Consider the following 23,303-nt stretch of genomic DNA (forward strand, 5'->3'; position numbering starts at 1 on the left):
CAACTATGCGCCAGCTTAAAGTGCCCCCCCCCCCCTCCCCGATATAGGCGCCTATGAAACAGACACAAGAACTCAATGGCCGATAGATTTAAAAAAATATTAAGTTGAAAGGAGAAAGGAGAGTGACATGCAGGCATAAGGATCGTTCAAACTTCAAATTCCCACACACATACCCACCTAATGATAAATAACATACAAACATACACCTTTAGCAGAGGTAACAATGAATGGCATTTCTACAATTAAATGTCTGGTTTTACAGGATTATTGGGAAACAAAAAGTCTGTATGCCTACTACTGAAGCCTACCACCACTAAAAATCAAATATTTCCTTACAGAGCTGCAGTTTATAGAATTTATAGTACACAAAAGAAAAGAAAACCCATGAGAGATTTTTTTTTAATCTATAACTATATGTATATTACATGATGATCGAGGCTTGTAGAACTTTCATCAATAATTTTCTGCTTTTACAGCATTTTAAAAGCATTCTAAAAGCATTAAATCTATGACTAAAGGTGATATACACCTACTGTATATCTATGTTTTTAATCAACAAGTCTCTTTCAAACCACTGCTTATGATTTTCTGCGTCAAAGTGAGAATACCTTACCTGTATCCCTTGCATCAACGACTCTGCGTCCCTTCATTAATTGGCATGTCGTATTGTCTCCATTACACACCTTACATCTGTCAAATGTTGCAGTCGAATTGAATTCATGATCACATCCAACAGGCTGTCAATTAAAAGAATAAATCATCTTCATTAGTATAACACATAGCAAAGAAATTCCATTTATCGATCTACCCAAATTGTTGATAAATAAAATGAAACATTATGACTTACAAGTTATCCAAATTGCACTACAGTACTATCAAAACGATTTCGAACAGGGACCTCCAATTCTCTGCATAAGCCAAAATTTTTGTATATTAATTATGGAGAGATATTTTCACGATTTCTCAAATATTGACAATTTTTCATAAACGTGAGTTTTAAAAAGTTTTTGTAGACACTTTGGACGTGCAGTGACACGACATTTGCTCCAACCTCAGAGGGCATAGGGTTAGAGTTAGGATTCTAATAGAGTTTTTGGTTCAGAATAATATGAAGATAAGGATTATGGTTTATATTGTCACCGGAGCAAATGTCATGGCACCAGACCTGCATAGCAATGTTTGATAAAGTGGAATCTCAAATTCATAAGAATAAAACCACTGCAAAAATTTCAGCTATAAAAAATATACGGTAGGAGTGAGTAGCGATTCCGCAATACTGAACTGTTGAAAATATTGTCTAACTTGCTGTATCCTGAGTGCATTCAACAATGCTTCAACAAAACGAAGCAGGGAATGTTTTCTGAGATAATATTGAAAGAAAACAGAGATGAATTGGTGTAGCTACTACGTGATATAGAGACCATTCTACAGGGCCTAAGGATAGAATATACACCTCCTATAACAAACTTTCCTGATTTTCTTACCAACTCCTCTTAGCGGTATAGCCCTCTCTTTGAATTTTGATATATTTCACTTCTTCGTTAAACAAGAGAAAGGGCAGTGATTTCCCATTTCTGAAAACCTGTAATTCCATTTCAAATTTGATTTCAAAAGCAAGTCCAGGTTTTTTTCAAAGAAAATGTACACAGCAAAGACATCTTGTTTTGCCATGGTAAATTCAATGAATTTTCACATGGTGTAAGTTCTGATTTACCAGTAAACTGAAGTGTTGTGGATTCTTTAAAATCAGGATAAATCACAGATTGATTTTTCATATTGTAGATGAATTAAATATATCTAAAGAGAGGCTCATGCATCTTTGTAAAATGCAATCATAGGCCTATATGGTTATTATTGATATAGGAAAGACTCTAGTTATAGCATAGACCTGCAAAGACTTGGCTGTCATCCTCCCTTTCCATATTTAAAAATATGAACCATGTAGTAACAAGCCTCCAAAATTTCATGATCAAAGGATTAATAAAGTGGCCTTTCTTAGCCCAATCTGAGAAAGTCTGAAAGGTATTAAAATCATTTTCCCTGTAATGACTGTGAATAAAATGAAACGTTTGTGTGTGTGTTTTTATTTTCAACTTAAATGGCATTTTCACTGTTTGACTCGTTTGTTAGTTCTTTTTTCCTAAACAATTCAATAATCACATTTTAATCATTATCACTTCATAATGAGAGTAATTTAGCTCTTAAAGAGAGAGGAATGTGTAGAGATGTAGATACAATGAATAGAAGTGAATTTTTTATATCAGATTAGTTTTTACCAAATGTCCTTTTATTTCATATCGTTTTTACCAAATCATTGACAACTGAAACTTGATAGTTAATACTCCATATTTGATAAATAATAAAAATTAAATTTTTGTTTTTTTACCTGAAAGTTATCTTGAATATCAAATTCTTTTCTTATCATTTCAACAATTTACCTTCCTGCTCCCAACTTGTTTGTAATTCTGCTTCAGCTACAAACTATAAGGTTAGATTTTGACATCCAATTTTTTTTCTTTTTTGGAAAAAAATTTGACCTCTGGACTTGACTTTCTCCCTGACAGTCATATCAATTTCAGAGCCATTGTAGTAAGATCACTTTCAACCCACCACATTTTACGCTGGAGGCAAAATCTGATAGCCATAATTTTGCAAAAATATTTTCAGTCGCTGGCTTTGTCCACTTGAGTGGTGGCTTCAAGTCAATAAAATGCCTGAGATGAATGGCAACAAACCATTCAACACTTTTCAGTACAATGGATTTTTAATAGAAGCATTCCACGTTAATTGAGCAGTTGTAATTGCTACCACAGCAAACACAATTTATTATTACAAAGCTTTTGTATCAAACAAAGAATAGCCATAACAATCAATTTTACAATCACGCATCAAATGTCATTTTCTAACATTTATCAAAACAGCACCTTCTCTATATAGTTCCAGAACCCTGTTCTCATTAATAAGATAGAAGAATCTATCCTCAGAGTCTAGAGCACTGCTTTTGAATTGTTTTCCCTTCATATTCTCATCTATACGTGTCTCCAATCTGCACCTTTAAATATTATTATCATAGTATTATCTCTATTGAACTATTGTAATATACTATTTTATCATCAATGTTTTGTTCCTTCTTGTCAAATATACTGTATTATATTTTGTGAGAAATGAAAACAAACCAGACTGAACTGAACTGAATAATAATGTTCAAATTTCTAGATTTTATTTGAAATCCCAATTTCCATTTCCAGTAACAAATATTGAAATAATATGAAATCAAGTAGGCCTACCAATAAATTATATCATATCACCATGATTTCAAATTTCTGAACGTGAAAGAAGTTAGATCAGAATGGATCCTCAATATTAAACAAGGATGAAAACTGAATCATTGTTTTGATTTATTTCTCTGACAATATTAATAAACATATTTCAGCTCCTAAATAAATCATCAATTCAAGAACTTTTGGTTATGTTCTCATTCAAACATATTAAAAGTGAATTCATTCAAAGATTTTCTTTTTCACATCAGTATGCACATATGAATGCCAACAATGTTTCTGAAAATACCATATCAATACAATATGTAGTTATTGATTTATTGAAATATAGCAAAAACAATGTTTTCAACAATTAAAACCTCTGGAAATCACAGCAGGTAAAACTCACATATAGGCATTCATTTTATAACAAGTGGTCCCCCTCCAAAAATCCATGATGCTATTATTTTTATTATGATCATTGTACTATGATATTCAATGTGATATTCAATAAGAGCCACTTGATATCAGAATACAGTATATTACAGCTTGATTAATATATACTGATGGAAAATTTGTCATCCTGTGACTGAACTCAAGGATACAAATCATATTACCCTGTAATGTTTTGTCTAGATACTTCAGTTAAAGAGGGTATTGAACAAGATGGGGGGGCCTATGTAAAAATCTGAATGACTTGTCGAGATCTGGTTCTTGGGCCTAAAAATGTCAGATCTAATCATCTGATAATTATGGAGTGGATGAAGGCAAGTAGCATGACCAAGAATCACTGGGTATTCCAATCCTATGATAGTCAAAAACTTCTTGGAACTTTTCACACTCGCATGATTTTGGATTTGGTTGTTTTACTTTATTGCTGAAAAGGCATAAATATTTGTAAGTTTTTAAAACATTCAGAGGACCTACAGCTTTAATTTCCCTCTTGGGGACCTGATAATACAGAATCATGCAGTTACGAAAAAGCTGTTAGTGCATCCTATCATTTTCACACCCATATCACCAAATTACAAGTTATTCTACCGACAAAGCTCCTGTGACTCTTCTGTTCAACAAAAAAGACTTCTATTCATGATTTCACCAATTTAAAAATAAACAAAAATATTAATCAATTAAAAATAAAGTACACATTGAATAAATGGATGAAGAAACAAGTTTGGTACATTCTGGAGATATTCATTGAAGTTTTCTTAATATTTAATCAATACTGAATTGGTTTTTAAAGAGAAATTCCAGTAGTTGCAGTAAACACTGATTTCATGAGAAAGTCTGTAAAACCAGGCTTAATTGTCAGTATATCATCGAGGATCTAGATCTGGTACAGTTACATAAACTGAACTTTGTGAAATCTTGAAATCTACGCTGAATAATGTTCAGACTGAACTTCCCCAACACAGATAAGCGCAAGTGGGACAGTGTATAATTATTGCTTTGAGCGTCGGGCCCGACGCTCTACCCGAATCCTGTGCTTATTTGCTGATTTCTCAGCAATTACACAATTTCTTCCAGAATCCTTTGGCACATGCGTTTTATTTATACAAACAGACACTTTGGTGGTCATTTCATTGGATTCTGTACGAACTCATTTTGATATCGTTACCAAAACTAGCATTTACCTTTAACATAGCAGAATTTAAAATCAAATAAATTTCATGAATCAAAATTAATAGAAATTTATATCTCCAAAATGAATGAAATGATTTTAGAGTTTACACCCCACCCCCCATATTGATTTTGTTGACGTTGCCTGTTTATGTGCATGTAAAAGCAAAAATCCAATTCAGCTTTATAATATGATTATGATTGGCAGTTAAGCAGTAAAACATGACACTTAAGATTAATAAATGTGAGAGTTGACCCTTCTCTATTTCATTGGGCAAAAGGCCAAAGGAAATTACATTGACTGGTTCCATATTGGCCATGTCCAGGAAACCGTTAGACATATAAGAAAAGTATAGTGCACCTTGCATAGCTTGCCAATACATTCACATAAAAACATATGAAATATGCCTTGCTCTTATGGGAACCATATGTAAAATACTCTTTAAAACATCTTTAGGGGATAGCACACTTCTAAAGTTAGGCAGAGACATAATACCAATGATGAAACTTTATTGTGAAGTAAGACAGACTTTCCCCTCCCCCTTCGCTCATTAACATTCCATTTTCCCTGGGTAAATTAATTTCTAGAGAAAATCTTAATCTTTAAAATTCTTATTAACTCATTAAATAAAGAGGTATTATAATGATCAGATGATGCTACATTTAGAAGATTGTTGCGTGAAACAAGTGAATGGAGTTAATCAATAAATCTCTCTCAATTAAATGTTTACAGGAATCATACAAGTTTTTTTTTAATCAAAATCTATATTAAAGGCATTGTCTATTTCAGCAACTATATACTTATAGTTTTTAGTAATTAAGTTGAAAATGAAATATTGTCATCAAAAGATAATAATTTACTGTAATTCATCTGCATTCTTGCATTTAAAAAAAAGTGTCTTTCAGTGTAATTCAAAAGATTAAGCTTCTCCTACCAATCCCAACAAAACAAATTTCTGCCTAGAATGTTTTCAGTATGAGTAATGTTTGGGGACCTGGGAGCTTTTATGAAACACTCCCCTGGTGGGTGTTTCATAAAGCTGTTCATATTAAAGGTATTGTTTAACTTTGTGAGCAGCCGATTTAAAAAATTCTCAAACCAAGATGAAACATGTGTACAAGTGCATGTATTAGAACTAATAAACCCTGAAAACAACCATTATTGAGAATGAAAAGCTAAAACTACAAGGCAAACCCCGATTTTGTAAATAGGCGTCTTATAGACGCCTAAATAGTACACATAAGTGTATGGGATGAAATTAAGATGGTGTTTTCGGTCACTTTATATTTCAATTTTTGAAGCACTAAATAATTATTTTCGAACGCAATTTTTTCTGGGCTTCATTTTTGTAACATATCACAGACACAGGTGACAAGTGTGACCTTCTAGCTCAGATTTTTTAAAAGTCAAACCAATGTTAACCAATCACTTTAAGTTAAGAGTGATATCAAGAACGACTGGTGATACTTTCTTGTGGTAAATGACATATACACCAAATTTAAATATTAATTTAATCACAACGCCATCCATTTTGCTTTCATTATTGGATATATATATTGATTGTCAATTATTATTTATTTGTATACGTTGTATTTGTAAATTTGTTGAAAACCAGCGAGCACCAAATTTCCATTTAATTCGACAATAAATTCAATTCTATTCAAGTCAATTTTAATTGATGATGATTTAGCGCCTAAGAAAGGATCACCAGTCGTTTGTAAAGTCGCTCGTAACTTGCGAACAGCTTTATGAAACACCTACCTGAGATGTTATAGTTGCATGCCTTGGAAATGGTATTGACAAGTGCTACAGAGTCCGGTTGCAAAGTTATTAAAATGCAGACATTGCCAACCAATGGTAACTTCCAAGATATCCTTGATTTTGATTGGCTGCTTAGCACTGTTACCATGGTAATTACCAATGGATGGTAAAGTTAACTCAACAGGACCCTTGAAATGAAGAACAATCCTGGCAGAGTTTGAAATGTTCCAGTTTAGGATGTTTGCCTTGTAAATACATGTACCACTGATGCACTATGATCAGTGTCAACCCATCGCACAGGAAATTATTCAAAAACAATAGACGAAAGAGCCAGACATAAACGATTACAAGGAAAGGGAAATAATCAATCACCTGAGAAAATGAAGCCTTATAATGTTCAAATTCCCATGACAATGAGGAGAACAAGTATCAAAATATGTGACTCATGGTCCTTACACCAAAGTTTGAGGCCTGAAAAAATTGTAATCTTTTGTCGTGGTTTATTTTCTTCAAATTATTATGCAACAGCAAATGATATTTCCATTTCTAAATATTGGTAAATCAAGATTTTTTGGGGGGGGGTTGAATTAAAGACACTGGTATTGATAGGTTGGATTGGTTAGGGGAAGCGTGAAAATATTAAATTGGAGTTTTTGGCTTATCTATTCTATTGATAATTCTTTTTTGGGGGGCAGAGAACAGAATTTAAGAAAAGATGAAATAATCAACATTCATGACAGCAGCTATGTTTGAAAACACTGGCTGGTATCAGGGGAAATGATCTCATAAACAATTCTACTAGAAACTTGAAAATATGCTTTGGTATGGTGAACAATATTGTGGAGATGTTATTTGAAAATATTATTTCATGCAGTATTCTATCATGAATGAAAGTATCCTGGCTTGTGCTATCACATTGCGTCCAGTCGGTGATCACATAACCCATAATTCAAGAAAAGGGCCCCCTAAATTCAAGAAAGGTTGGGTCCAGTTTACTTGACCCTTTGTATATTTGGCTTATAATTCTCATATAGCATCTGGTAAATTGAACCCGAACATTCATATATTTGACTTATACCCCTTTCATAAACCCAATAAAACCCAATTATGCGGCTAATAGCAGCATAATTTGGTCGTAAAATCAGAGGAGGACAAGAGTTATCCGCATTATTCTGATGCTGCTATTATCCGCATAATAGCGGCATCGGGACAAGATTTTGAGTTTATGAAAGTATTTCCAAATAATGCGGATAATTGCCATGGTGCGGTCACAAGGTCACCCTTTTCCAACACAACCGCATCGGAGGGGGCGTGTCCAGTTGTCATGACGATTATCCGCCTTTTTCAGGACGGGCGCTCGTAAAAATAATGCGGATAATTTTCGGAATTTGTGAACGCAATTTTTATTGAATTTTCCGCATTACTCTTAGGCGGCTAATTGGAGGATAGGTTTTATTGGGTTTATGAAAGGGGTATGATAATTTTTACAAAGTGACAGGTAAACTGTGCCCGACCTTTCAGGAATTTAGGGGGCCCTTTTCTTGAATGATCGGTTACATGTTTGCCTGACCAGACGTGAAAACCTGATGAGATGGCACAAGCCGTTATCCTTGCGAAAGGTACAACAAACACAAACTCATCAATTTGCTGGATCGGTTGAGGGCAATTACATAGGTTGGTGGACATGAGCTCAATGTGTCTTTGTACATATAGCCCATCTGAACCGTAACGTGAGTAACCACTTTATCTGCACCCCTAGTAAAAACCATGTGTTCTTTATTTTTTTAATTATATACAAATTTGTCTCCCTAATATACTTCTTTGAAATGGATATAATCAACTTTCATAAAGCCTTGTATGAGGACACTTTTCACTTATGTCCACTTTTCATTTTATGCATGTCCAAATCATGTAACATGAGTAACCGACACATTTCAAAGATTTGCCAGGAGCATAATGAAATTTCCCAAGTTTTGTTTTTATACAAAGGATAGTCAGACTGCGTACTATGTTGTGATAAAGAGATGTTTAGTTCCTATCAATAATAATGGAGTTACAGCTCCAAGTATGAGTCAAGGTGTCTCCAAATGTAACGTGGGTAACCGTGGAATAGCCCTTGAGAGTATTGGCTCTTCATCAATGAATTAGAGATATTTGAAGGGAAACAATCATTAAATAGCTGTGTATTGGCTATTAAATACGGTATGCTGTTAGACATCAATATCCGTATAGGATACAACACAAAGTGTGTAAACACTGGAACAGTTTAAAAATCAAATGATATTTTTCCTTGAAACAGTGGCTCATCGACTATTCCAACAATACATGATTACAACTGTTGTGGTAAAAATGAAGAATATGTGGGAAAGGTTGAAAATCATGAAAATATTGGCTCGAAGACTATGGTAATAATACAAATTTGTTTGAGGGGAATTAAATCAAACTTCTAAATATGCAGAAATACATAACAATGCATTATTTCTATTGATAAACAAATATTGAGAAACATAAAAATAGACAATACTCAAGAATATTGGCACATACAGTACTATTGATGAATAATATCCCTTCGACAGTTAAAAAAAACCAATATAGCCTGACTATTTACTTGGATGACACGATGGATAGGAAATGAGCTTGCTGTCATGGCTATTGTACATAGAGATGACACTCATTCTATCTGTTTCCTTTGTTTCTGTGAACGAGACCCTGATACACTGACCAGGTGCATACGTTTATACTGACAAAAAATCTGACCAAATATTCTGTCAGTGCAATTGGTTAGGGTTATCTTCACCCAATGCTCTTTTGTATGAAGTCCCAACTGCAATTCATCATGTCCTGTTACAAGGAGTCATTTCTATTGTGAGGGGACCATGATATAACTCTATTAAATGAACTCTAAAAAATATCCTATATTTGAACACTTGTCACAACTGATATTATTTGTTATAAAGTGGTCTGAGAACAATTCCATACATTCACATACGTTACACAAACCAATGCTATTCTGCTATCTCAGCAAGAGATAGAGGAAATTTTAATTTTGTATCATTTTTTTTCTCTTTCAGGTATATACTTCTAGCACTTTTAAAGGAGTATACAACCATCAAAACCACCTGACTTATAGATGAAAGACAAAAATCAAAAGGCAGAGATAATGTAAATTTGAGGAAAAGTGAATGAATAATAAAAAAAGTTATGAGTTGGGATAACTAATGCAATGAAGACCCTCTTATATTGGCAATGTGACCAAGATCTGTGATGTCACACTACTTCAACTTCCCCCTTACTTTGGTGCATATTTTCTACTCTAATTTTTAATCTTTTTCCAGTATATCGCAAGATCAGGTGATTCTTTTATGAGAGGACATTTCAGACATGATTCACAGCATATGGATGAATTGGTATGTCACCAAAATCAGCAAAAACCAATGTTTTGGGGTATATTTTCAGTGTCCAAAGGGAAGAATTGTACATTACACATCTTGTTACATTACCAATAAGAGGATCTCTGCAGCATATAATATTCTAGAGTCACTCAACATTCAGACACTCATAACCTTATTTTGGAATGTCCAATTTTACTCACTAAACCTTTGTTGATCTTATTCTTTTATTTTTTTTTCTGATTTCACACAAATTAACTTGTTTCATGAGTTTCAATATCCTTTAAAAATATATTTACAACTTCTGTTTCAAAATTGTTTTTAAGTGTGCTTCTCGAATAATCCAATTCTTGGGCATTACTTTTCCTCATGGAACTTCTATAGGCCTATATCTCTAAATCCACGATTACTAACTGCTTACTGAGCTGCTGAAGCTGCAAATCATTAAATGTGTTATGTCTTACTGAAAACTATACCGTATATCTATTTGTTAAATAAGCCAAATAACATGCAAGAAAATTCTGTACTTACCTCACATTTTCCAGCAATACACATATCAACCGAGTATCTGTTACATCTAGTCCCATCTAGTACTTTTGGTGCAAGCATCTTAGTAAAATTGTGATGCTTAACTCTGCATACGAGTGAACACATTTCTTGTAATGATGAGGATTCTACTGGTTCCCATTCTATTGTTCTGTTTTCATACTTCTCATCATTATATGCTGCACACTGCTGTGATCTGAAATCCAACTCCTCTCCCGAACATTCCTATTAATTGAAAAGAAAAGAAAACCAAGGAAATTAAAAAAAAAAAAATAATTTCATATCCTGTAAAAAAAATGAAATAATCAATCAATGTATATTTTGAATAATTTATTATCAAAACATTTCAAATTTCATTTATTTTCAGCATCAATCAACCTTACTTTAATCTTGCTAATTAATGACATTCAATGCAAAGTACATTTCATGAAAGAAGAGAAAAATATACATGGCCATTTTAACAGTGACAAACCTTTTTTCTGAGATATCTTCGCCTCCCATTAGGCTATTAAATAAAATGCTTGATATGCCCAAGTCTGCACATGATTTAACTGGGTCATTTTATATACACTGGACATTCAAGGTATCAGAGATGTGCACTTTTACTTTATTACTCCACCTCTTAGCACTTAAAATGTGACTACTTATCATTTTCACTCATTGAAAATCAAGAGAAATGAATTACCTGTGTATTACATGTTTTATATCTGATATTTCTACCGGTGCAAGACTGACCGGTGTTACATTGTCTCGTCTGGTAGGATGCCCCTCCTCCACATGTTCTTGAGCATTCGCTCCATCTACTCCACTCTGTCCAACTATCATCATCTCCTTGTGATGATAGAGCCTAAAGAACAATGAGAAAGCAAGAATATACAGTAATCATCATGATTATAAATGAATTTGAATTCAATTCAATTCAAATCATTTTCTTCCATTTTCACAAGACATCAATTTTCAATATAATCCATACAAAATTAATATGGTTTGGGCTCTGCTCATGTTGTTTTTATTCAAATTTTTAAGGGGCTACTTACAAAACTAAGATTGCAATTTGAACAGAATGGATACAAAAGTGTTGTGGCCTTCTGGTCTTTGACCCACAAGTTATAAGATTCAATATTTATTGTGCAAGTATGAAAACCAAAAGTAAAGCAATATATCATAACCCATTACCCAACCAGGTAATAAAATGTGTCTAACAGACACAAGTATGGATTTAAAATAATCCATGACTAATCCATAATTCTTGCATTTGTTCTGAAAAAGAAAATTTGATGGTATTCAAAATATACACAAGTTATCTTAAGAAAGATAGCCATACTGAAAGTGTATATAGGCTGATTGAAAGAAATACCTCAACTAACACATTTAATGGATGAGGAGAGAAGAAATGTAGGTGAAGTTTTAAAAAGAAATAGAATGATACCATTTTCATAAACCCATCCTCCAATTAGCCGCCTAAGAGTAATGTGGATAATTCAATAAAAATTGCGTTCACAAACTCCGAAAATAATCCGCACTATTTTTACGAGCGCCCGTCCTGAAAAAGGCGGATAATCGTCATGACAACTGCACACGTCCCCTCCGATGCGGTTGTGTTGGAAAAGGGTGACCTTGTGACCGCACCATGGCAATTATCCGCATTATTTGGAAATGCATTCATAAAGTCAAAATCTGGTCCCGATGCCGCTATTATGCGGATAATTGCAGCATCAAAATAATGCGGATAACTCTGGTCCTCCTCCGATTTTACGACCAAATTATGCTGCTATTAGCCGCATAATTGGGTTTATGAAAGGGGTATATGAGGGATGGACCATCCGTAGAAAAGGGAAGATTGCGAATCTGTTTAAGGACATTGATAATTCCTAATTGGACAGAAACTCTACAACACATATTTGTACTAAACAAATCATGGGTTCAACATGGGGCACATCCCGGATTTCATAAATGGGGGCAAGGGAGATAAACAAATTCTCATGATTTTTGTATCAGATTTGACAGGCGAAAAATGGGGAAGGTTAATTAAAAAAAGACATAAACCTACTACAAGATGGGGGCAGTCGTAATCAAAAGTGGGTCACAATATTTTAATTTAAAAAAAAAGGGGGGTTTGACCTACTTTTCCTAAAAAAGAATGCAGATTTGCAGGTGCATTAGGCTATTTTCCTATTTGATGAATTGTTCTGTCATTCATGTATCTTATCTCTTGTTCTTTTAAGTGCCTTGTCGCTTGATAATGACTGATAAGTAGTAAAGTAAACATCAGGGAGACTGCTAATATGTCTCCAATAACGTGATTTGAGTAAATGAGTTAGTTTTAAATTAGTCCTTCTTGATATGGGAAATATAATGCCTTCAAACCTATACAAAGTAAAACATACTCTAAAAACATTAAAGCTAGCATAACAGTACTTGTCACTTAAAAATAATGACCAATTGCCATTGGTAAATTTGTCTTACAATCATAGAGTAAAACAACACCAAATTATTTAACCAATTAAATCATTTAGATTGATATAAAATCCTGTTGCACTTGTATGTTGTAAGTTACCCCAGGGAAAAATGTAAAATATGTATTTAAATAAATGAAAAATGTAAATACTACGTTACAAAAAACTAATCATATTTCACAAGAAAGTCAGTCGTCATTTTCACATGTTCAAATATCTCCAGGTTAACATGAGCTGGGATCACTTAAAAACATCTTTTTTACTCTCAAAACAGGATTAAATTTGAGGTATATCGGCAAGATTCTGTATTGTTGAATGACAATGGAGGAGAAATTGTGTGTGAGACTGCTGCTGAGATTTCAGTGTTCTGGCATGGGGTAATATAGAGAGTGATTTTCCGTTTCAAAAAATGGTCTTTTCCGTTTCAAAAAATGGTCTTTTCCGTTTCTTAAAATCTGTAATTCCATTTCAACTTGATCTAATAATTGAAATTCTGTTTTGTCACTGAATATGTTCACAGCAAAAACCTGAATTCCGTTTGCAAAGGTGAATTCCATGAATTTTTACATGAAAAGTATAAGAACCAAACAGAATTTCCATTTTATTTAACGGTAAAACGGAAAATCACTGTCCCTAGTAATATCATATAATTTGAAGAGCTACAGTATTCCTCCCTCCTTCTACATGTTCTATGAATCCAACTGCAAGGTTATATTATATGATAAAGATATTCCTGGCAAATACCAAGGGAAAGAAAGTAATTTTCAACTGTTCAAAAAACAGTTAAATGATTGAAATATTAATGATTTATAATAACAAGTGGAACGCCTCTGGCAGTCTCGCCTGCATTACGCGATTTAATATACATGTAGCAGCAGTGCTAACTTTGAAAACTACTATAAAATAATCATTCACAAAAACACCATTCATATAATGACATAATACCACGTTCATTGACCATAGATGACATTTGAACGGTGACTTAAGACTTGTCAACTACACCCATGTCCACATTTCATTCACTCTATCCATAAACTTTCAAAGTTATGATGGCAATTCAACAATTACCCAAACATGGCCTAAGTTTATTGACCTTAACTGACCTTTGACCTTGGTTTTGTGACCTGAAACTCACAGGGGATGTTCAGTGATACTTGATTACTCTTATATCCCAAGTTTTATGAAATAGATCCATAATTTTCAGAGTTAGGATGGTAATTCAACAAATACCCCCAACACGACCAAAGTTCATTGACCTTAAATGACCTTTGACCATGGTCATGTGACCTGAAACTTGTACAGGATGTTCAGTGATACTCGATTACTCTTATGTCCAAGTTTTATGAACTAGATCCATAAACCTTCAGAGTTAGGATGGTAATTTAACAAATACCCCCAACACGGCCAAAGTTCATTGACCTTAAATGACCATTGACCATGGTCATGTGACCTGAAACTCGCACAGGATATTTAGTGGTACTCGATTAAGCTAATGTCCAAGTTTCATGAAATAGATCTATAAATTTTCTAAGTTATGATGTCATTTCAAAAACTTAACCTTAGGTTAAGATTTGATGTTGACGCCGCCGTCGCCTATAGTCTCGCTCTGCTATGCATGCGAGACAAAAACATAAACAAAAAATATAAATATTGAAAGACAGATGCTGGGAGGGCCTAACCCACAAATATATAAATACACTTTCATGAGATACTGATCATAAATAGCATCATCGGTTAATTTAATAATGTATTAGATTTAAGTTTCATGTACTTTAAATAAGGTCACTATATTACAGTATTTACCAGGGGCTGCTGAAGCAGGGAGGGCTTCAACCCCTCCCCCTCACACTTTTTTTCAGCAAACATGAACAAAAACATGAAAATTAACATAAAATTGTCATTTTATGCACCTTCAGCTCCAACTTTCAAAATTGATATAAAGTGGTACCAACACAAATCTACATCCTCATTCATTGATTACCATTGGCTGTTTTAATCTTTGTAACAAAAAAATGCTACCTCATTTCTGTTGTTTTATAGAATCTACCAAAGCACTTGGTTAAATCTAAGAAAAAAAAATGAATTCACATTTCATCAATTTGCATTGTCTGTATACTTGTGAACCCGTCCGGAAATATAGTTTGGGTGAAAAATGGGCATTGCTGCGATGTGTTAAAAGGAGAACATATTTGGGTTTTGGATTATTATCCAAAATATGAGAAGGGTGTGTCAACATCGGTCTACTGTCCTGATAATGAATCCGATGACTTCAACCCTCCTAAACATCTGAGGAGAAAAGGGTACAATGAATGGAATAAATGATTGAAAACAAATTCTCACTTTGAAGTGACATGTATACTAAGAACCTTACTTTCATTAGCCTTGGGTTCTTAGCTTAAAATCAAATTTCCTTATTCTTTGTAGTAAAGAAATATATTAAAGTTAAACATGATTGTGGTCCAAGATCCTATATTGTAAAATAAGACAATTTAAAAGCATTAATGTACAATGACTATGATGATATGATCGTATAGAAACTGTACAATATGATAAAGACTATATTAAAGTTCAAAGATTTAATATATGTCTAGATTGGTTGTGGTCACTTTAAATATAAAATTCTAATCAGATAAGATCTAAAATGAATAATCATCTGTATTCAAATTAAATCCGGAGTTGAATTGGTCACTAACTACATCAGCTATTGCCCAATGATCAGTTGAAATGTATAATCTCAATTATACAAAACTCCTCCTTTTTACACCTGGCCACAAAGATATAAGTATGACTTTAATAGGGTGTATTCAATGTCGATTTTAAAATTTACACAGCAACAAGAATCATGATTGAAAACTCAATTATAAAACACAGAACACAAACACGATAAACGGTGCACTGTTCAGTGTTAAAAATATGAACACTGATCATTAGCACAGCTTAAGAGCGTATAGTCAAACCATAGAGCTAGCTCTATGGTCAAACCATGGACATACTAGGTCCATGGTTTGACCCATCACAAAAAACGGTCAGTTCTGGAACCTGCTGCCTTGTGTAGGCTTCCACTGCGAGAGAAAATTTAAAGATGTTTCAAAGCTCAATTGTGTTCAATGCTGCATTCACGATAATGAAGGTCATAAAATCTGAGCATTTTTTTTCAACGTTCAAACTTTCCTTCGAATCGTGATTTGAAAGACGGTTACTTTTACGACTGGGAATGGAGGACATTGAACACACCCGTTGTTTCTCATTATATCTACATTTTATAATCACGTTTTCAATCACGATTAATGTTGCAGTTTTAATTTGGAAACCGACATTGAACACACCCTTTGGGTCGCACTTAAATGCCTTGGTGTGTGCATTACAAAAGGTATGACCCCATTGGTCAGATCATGCGAAGAGGACGCACACTACTGTGTATTAATCAATAAGATTGCGAGCTGTATATTATGTACGCGTCAGCATTAAGTGCGACTCTAAGTCATACTTTGTGAAACACCCCCTGGTCATAAATTATGTAGATGATCCAGGTCAGACTGTCTTACATGCTACCAGAAAATAGTACTGATAAAGATACAATCAGTATGAAACTGCACTAATTAAGAAAATCAGCTCTATAAAAAAATCAAGAGCTTTTCCATTTATTCCTTGCTATCAATAACTTAAAAGGGCAAAGAATGGCAACATGTAGCCGACTGTACATTCCTAGATGAGAAATGATCACAGCCTCATGGTTATATAGAAACAAGGAATTAACTGTTAACAGTTATTAACATGATAGACAGATTAACCTTGCTTATCTTACATTAATCAGTGCCTTAATCACTATACAGGGTATTAAGAAGATTACAGGTAGATTGTGTTAATAGATTAATCCATCAAAGGAGACAGCTTTTCATGTTTATTGACCCATTTACCTTGAGAAACTTTTTCACCTCAAATATTGGGGGTTGTGTTTACCAGATAGAGAAGATTTCAACTAGAATACATGCATCATCAGGGGCCATATGTAGTTATTACAAACTAATATTGTTTTATTTTGTCTTCGTAGTTTTGTTGTGTTGTCTTACGAAATATATTGCAATATTGCATCTTTAGAAGTGTTGTTATGGTAACTTTGCCATATAGGTGAAAAGAACTGTATAAAGACATTGATGATGATCATGATCATGATGATTATGATGATGACGATGGTGGTGGTGGCAATGATGATGATAATGATGATGATGACGACGACGACGACGACAATGATGGTGGTGATGATGATGGTGATGATAATGATAATGATGATGACGATGGTGATGATTACGATGGTGCGACTATGACGATGAAAGAGACAACCATGACAATGATAATTACAATGATTCTTGCGCTTTGAAATATTACACCTTCTAAAGTTCCCCACTTCTTTGATAGAAAACACCCTCAATGAATATTAAATTGAACTACATGCTGCATCAATCAATTCCTCTATTATCAAAAGATCTGCAACATGATCCAATTTCTCCAAAGCACTTTGAAAGCAATCTCATCCAACGGTGATGGTCTGAAGGTCATCTTGACTCCTCTGCGCTGAAAACACTAATCCCTCCTGAGGCAGAAAATGTTAACACTTCATTACCCAATAAGAGCGCTCAGAACGAAGAACCAATCACAACATGGAAGGGATACAAGCATCCAACCAATAAGATGTCTCCCAAAGATATTAATCTATGGCAAGTACTGAACTTGGTGTCTGCCATAAACGGGAATGAATTTCTTCTCCCTGTAGTCATTAATGCCCTTGAATTTTGCAAGGTGTTAACACCAAGTGTTCCTGTGTTGAAGATTGAGAGTTGAGTGAGTGATTTGCAGAGGGACTAAACACTTCCAAATTCTCTCAAGTTTTAAACTTTTGGCCAAGTCTATTAAAACAGGAAAGTAGTTTCTAAATCTGAATGAAGATCTGTTGAAAATAATATATACTTTTGCATTTAGGATAGAGTCTAATCAATTTCAAAAGTTCAAATTTACATATTAAAGGGCAATTACAGAGTGATCACAGATTTTGAAATATCATTTCAGCAACAGATGGTTGCTTACTAAAATCCACGAAGTATATACAACCCTGATAGTGTCATTAAATATTTATCTCAAGTAATACGCTCATCCATAACACGAAACTGAAAGCATTACACGAAAACTGAAAATATGAATCACATCACACCTTCAGTCAAAACTCTAACATATATCAAAAATTAAATAGGTTATATGGAATGCCAGATATTTGACCAATGACCAGTTGCTAGGCATTATGGGTAAGAATCCCTGCTCCGATGCCAAGTATCAATCAGTCAATAGATTTGGGTGTTGGCTAATATCACTGATCCAGATTAAAATCAAGTGTGATAGGATGATGGGTGGCAAATACTTACCTATATGAGCTTCATACATCACCTGCTGTCAGGGGTAATAAATATTTTACACCTGCAAAATGCCATTTTACATAAACTGAAATGTCTTACAGATGTTCACTTTCTAAATAAACGATTCTACACTGTTACATATTTTACATTTCAATACACAAAAAATAAACTGATTGAAAGATTGTTTGTAAGAACTGAAGTTGCGATGAACAAGATAATTTAAATAAGCCCCCCCCCCAAAAAAAATAATAATAATAATAAACAAATGGATGGATGGATGGATGGATGGATGGATGGATGGATGGATGGATGGATGGATGGATGGATGGATGGATGGATGGATGGATGGATGGATGGATGGATGGATGGATGGATGGATGGATGGATGGATGGATGGATGGATGGATGGATGGATGGATGGATGGATGGATGGATGGATGGATGGATGGATGGATGGATGGATGGATGGATGGATGGATGGATGGATGGATGGATGGATGGATGGATGGATGGATGGATGGATGGATGGATGGATGGATGGATGGATGGATGGATGGATGGATGGATGGATGGATGGATGGATGGATGGATGGATGGATGGATGGATGGATGGATGGATGGATGGATGGATGGATGGATGGATGGATGGATGGATGGATGGATGGATGGATGGATGGATGGATGGATGGATGGATGGATGGATGGATGGATGGATGGATGGATGGATGGATGGATGGATGGATGGATGGATGGATGGATGGATGGATGGATGGATGGATGGATGGATGGATGGATGGATGGATGGATGGATGGATGGATGGATGGATGGATGGATGGATGGATGGATGGATGGATGGATGGATGGATGGATGGATGGATGGATGGATGGATGGATGGATGGATGGATGGATGGATGGATGGATGGATGGATGGATGGATGGATGGATGGATGGATGGATGGATGGATGGATGGATGGATGGATGGATGGATGGATGGATGGATGGATGGATGGATGGATGGATGGATGGATGGATGGATGGATGGATGGATGGATGGATGGATGGATGGATGGATGGATGGATGGATGGATGGATGGATGGATGGATGGATGGATGGATGGATGGATGGATGGATGGATGGATGGATGGATGGATGGATGGATGGATGGATGGATGGATGGATGGATGGATGGATGGATGGATGGATGGATGGATGGATGAATGAATGAATAAATAAATTAATTAATTAATTAATTAATCAATTAATTAATTAACTAACTAATTAAATAAATAAATAAACATAACATAATATAATAAATAAACATGACAGAACATAATTGAAATGAAGAATATTATTGATTAGAAACGATTATCCTTAATAGGACTACAGTACCAAATTTTGCACTCCTCTAATTATATCATCTTCTTCTTTGTTTCTCCCACATTATTTCGTTAGCCTATTCTCTTGTTTGTGTTCTGGTATATGAACAAATCTTTGTATAATTTGTGTGTTTTGTAGTTTTATTTATCTATATTATATTTCATTCTTCAGCAAACTGTTGTCAAGCTACTGCTTGAAGATCACTTTCAATGTTGATTCAACTGAGAATGACATCATCATTACAACACTGTCACTACAAACCTTGTTGTGCATCCATCTCATATCAATTCAAGCAGCAAATCTAACACAAAACAAGGTGCCCTTCATGTTTTGAAAGACGGGGGAATATTCTGTCTACCCAAACTTAAAATTTGATAATGCCTCTTTCTATTATAGGCCCTACTCTTCTATCTTTGTCCATTGGCTGTATATCAGCAATAATTCCTGATGATATAGGCCTACTACATTTGCAACAGAGGTGTTTAATGGTTTAAAATTACTCAATGTTTGTGAACACCACTGCAATCCTATCAGGGTTGTCCACAGGGGGAAATACTGGTGATAAATACAAAATTTCCAAATTCAAATTCAAATCGTTTTATTCTCTCAGTAAAACCTTTACATAAAAAACAAATATAATACAAAGTTAAAAAACATCTATTACAAATCGGTGTACAAGACAGTCTAAAAATTGCATTATGGTTCAGAATCATACCTGTGAATACCGCCTCAATAATTTTTGAGAAAATAGTTGGAATATTTGGCCAAAAAATAGTCTTCAATATTTTCAGGTATTGCCCAGGTGTTTCTAAAGCATCTAGCATTTCCCTGTACCTTCCTGTACATTTAAGTATATATTCAGCATTATATTTATAAACCCTTTTTTCCTGTGAAATTGCCAACCCTGAATCTTCTTGATAGTGATGCACTCCATGAAAGTTTGGTCAAAATCAACCAAATATTTGTTAGAATCTACCAGAACTTTGGTTGACAAGACTCGACCCACTTTTATCCGTCAAACACATATTCGTCAATAGATTAGTTACTTAGAACCAATCCTTCATAAGTGTGTAGTTTCATAACTGGAGGTGCGAGTGTTCACACCACAGCTATTCCTAATACATCTCTTAATGGGTGTAGAAAAAGTGTAGATCTAAGTGTATTCATACATACTGTACCATATCTTGAATACTTGTTGAAAACATCTATACCATGTATACTGGTAAGGAATGTTGCGTCTATTTCATATAAAAGATTGCAGTATGCAGGTTGAAGATTTTTTTTCAATGGATTTGTTACTCACTGAATTTTTTTTTTTTAATCCATGCCGCAATATGACACGAGTTCAATATACTGGTGCAAGATTTGCTTCAGACTCCTATTTGGTTGAACAGCCAGGTTAAGGTTGTGAACTTGCAATTAAGTTCTTTATTGTGTCTGAGAATAGTGGTGTTAACATTAGTAATAGGATGTGGTCAAGGTGTAATAGGGAACATGGATGAAGTGTTCATGGTTAATTTTAGACCCGATTGTTATAAAAGACTGAAGGTTCAGAACATTTCTTTTAGCATGATTTGCCTTTAAAAACATGTTAAAGGATAAACTTGGTTTTAAACATAACTTCTGACTCACGGTTTTAATGTTAGATATTCATGTTATATAGTTGAAATCGACTTCATGCCAATCATTATTAGAGCATGTGTTGTGTATAATCAAATAAGAAAAAGGCCTCTATATGCTGTGTGCTGTAAAAGAGAATGCAGTCATAACTCATACATACATACAACATACTCTCTTCAAATCAATGCATACTGCACTATTCACATTGAAGGTCTACTCCTCTCCTGAAATTGAATATGCCAGCATGCAAATGAGTAGGCAAACCCGCTAATGATGGGAACAGTGTCAATTCTGTATAAAACTTAAATTGATTTTTTTTTTATGTTTGACTGGAAAGTCATGAAAAGTATTTTTTCAATTTCTACTCGTTTTGCACTCATTTTTTCATTTTATTTCCATAAATATTCTGATTTTTTTTAAGGGAAATTGTCTATGATGGAAAGAGAAAGTCTACAACATAAGCTCAGTAAAAACATTGACAAAACACTATGATGATGGAGAACAGTCCTTTGTTGAGCAGAAGGACTATGGCAATGAATATGTATTATATAATAATTTTTTATCAAAGCAGAAATAGCATGTTGATGCAAATACAAAGATGATATCAATATCAACTTAAACAGAGCTTTGTTCGCAAGAATAGAGATAAAATCTGTGTCAATTTATAGAAAATTATCTTCATCTTAATCAAAACTAAAGGCATTATTTTCTTTCTGCTTATTAAAATTACCTGTACATTTTAGGAATTATGATTGAAAAACACGTTTTACTGTATAAACCATCCCTGATTTTCTGATGGTACCAAATTAATATCACACCTCATATTGCCCCCAAAATTTCAGAATATCAATGACATCACATAAACAGAAGACTAAATTTTAGATGTGAATAGGGCATTAATGCAAAGAATGGGCTCGCAATGACATAGAGCAAGAATGGCATGTACTTGGGGGAGCAGTAAGAGGCAATGAGCTGTGGCAATTAATGACATAATGACTCCCATCCATATCTATTACTACATGCTTCTCTCTCTATAACATGATTTGGTGCATTATAAGCTCCATGCAACCCCTATAATGAGCCAGATCGGTGAGGTCCACAATAGCCTCCACTGAATAGCACAAGAAAAAAGAAGTAATATAATTTTTCTCTTCACTATATATTTTGAGTGAATATCACGGATATCTATAATGAATAATACAATCATGTTACCATGACAATCACTTAATCATTGTATTCATCACATTACAATGATTACCTTTCGAAAGCCCCCAACTGTTATACAATTTAATTGTGGCCTCTTGCAGTGGATTTGTGTTTATCTTTGCAAAAGAAGATTTCACATTTATCTTCATGAGATAATCTGATGACTAGTATACCAAAATTGAAGAAAAACACATAATGTAATATAGTGAAGACATGCATTCACATATTACATGTAACAAGTACAAATGATACCTTTTTAGATTTGATTAATCGTTTCATTTAATTTTAGCTTCTTTTTGAATTTTGCTTGATAGTTTAATTGTGTTCTGACAATTTACAGCTTTACTCTTAATACATTAATATTTGTTAGGGACATATCCAAATTCAGATAAAAAATCTTCATCCTATCATTATCAAGAATGAACCTTATCATTTAAAAGGTCTTAATCTTTTCATATCGTTTTAATTCTTGTTGGATTCAAATCGTAAAATAATAAATTAAAAAATCACATCCTCTATGTGACTAAATTGCAAATTGATTTAAGGTTGATCGATCATGACTACAGTACAAAAAAATAGGCTTTTAATACTGTCTTGGTATTTTCAATAATGATTTCATTCATTATTTCTTTTATTGTCTTTTAAAACGTTATCATTTATA

At 34.0% G+C, this 23,303-nt stretch overlaps 1 protein-coding gene across 1 annotated transcript in view; it reads right to left on the reverse strand.

The window, feature by feature from the left end:
• Nucleotides 1-332: 332 nt before the first annotated feature.
• The window catches only part of LOC129261637 (ADAMTS-like protein 1), a 28,676-nt gene continuing 5,705 nt past the window's right edge, over nucleotides 333-23,303 (reverse strand). The window contains exons 2-5 of the mRNA XM_064099452.1: nucleotides 11,260-11,421; nucleotides 10,560-10,799; nucleotides 614-737; nucleotides 333-340 (exon numbers count right to left, since the gene is read on the reverse strand). Coding sequence (XP_063955522.1) covers nucleotides 333-340; nucleotides 614-737; nucleotides 10,560-10,799; nucleotides 11,260-11,421 — 534 coding nt within the window. The remainder of the gene's footprint in view (nucleotides 341-613; nucleotides 738-10,559; nucleotides 10,800-11,259; nucleotides 11,422-23,303) is intronic.

The sequence above is a fragment of the Lytechinus pictus genome, chromosome 5 (assembly GCF_037042905.1).
Source record: "Lytechinus pictus isolate F3 Inbred chromosome 5, Lp3.0, whole genome shotgun sequence".
NCBI lineage: Eukaryota > Metazoa > Echinodermata > Echinoidea > Temnopleuroida > Toxopneustidae > Lytechinus > Lytechinus pictus.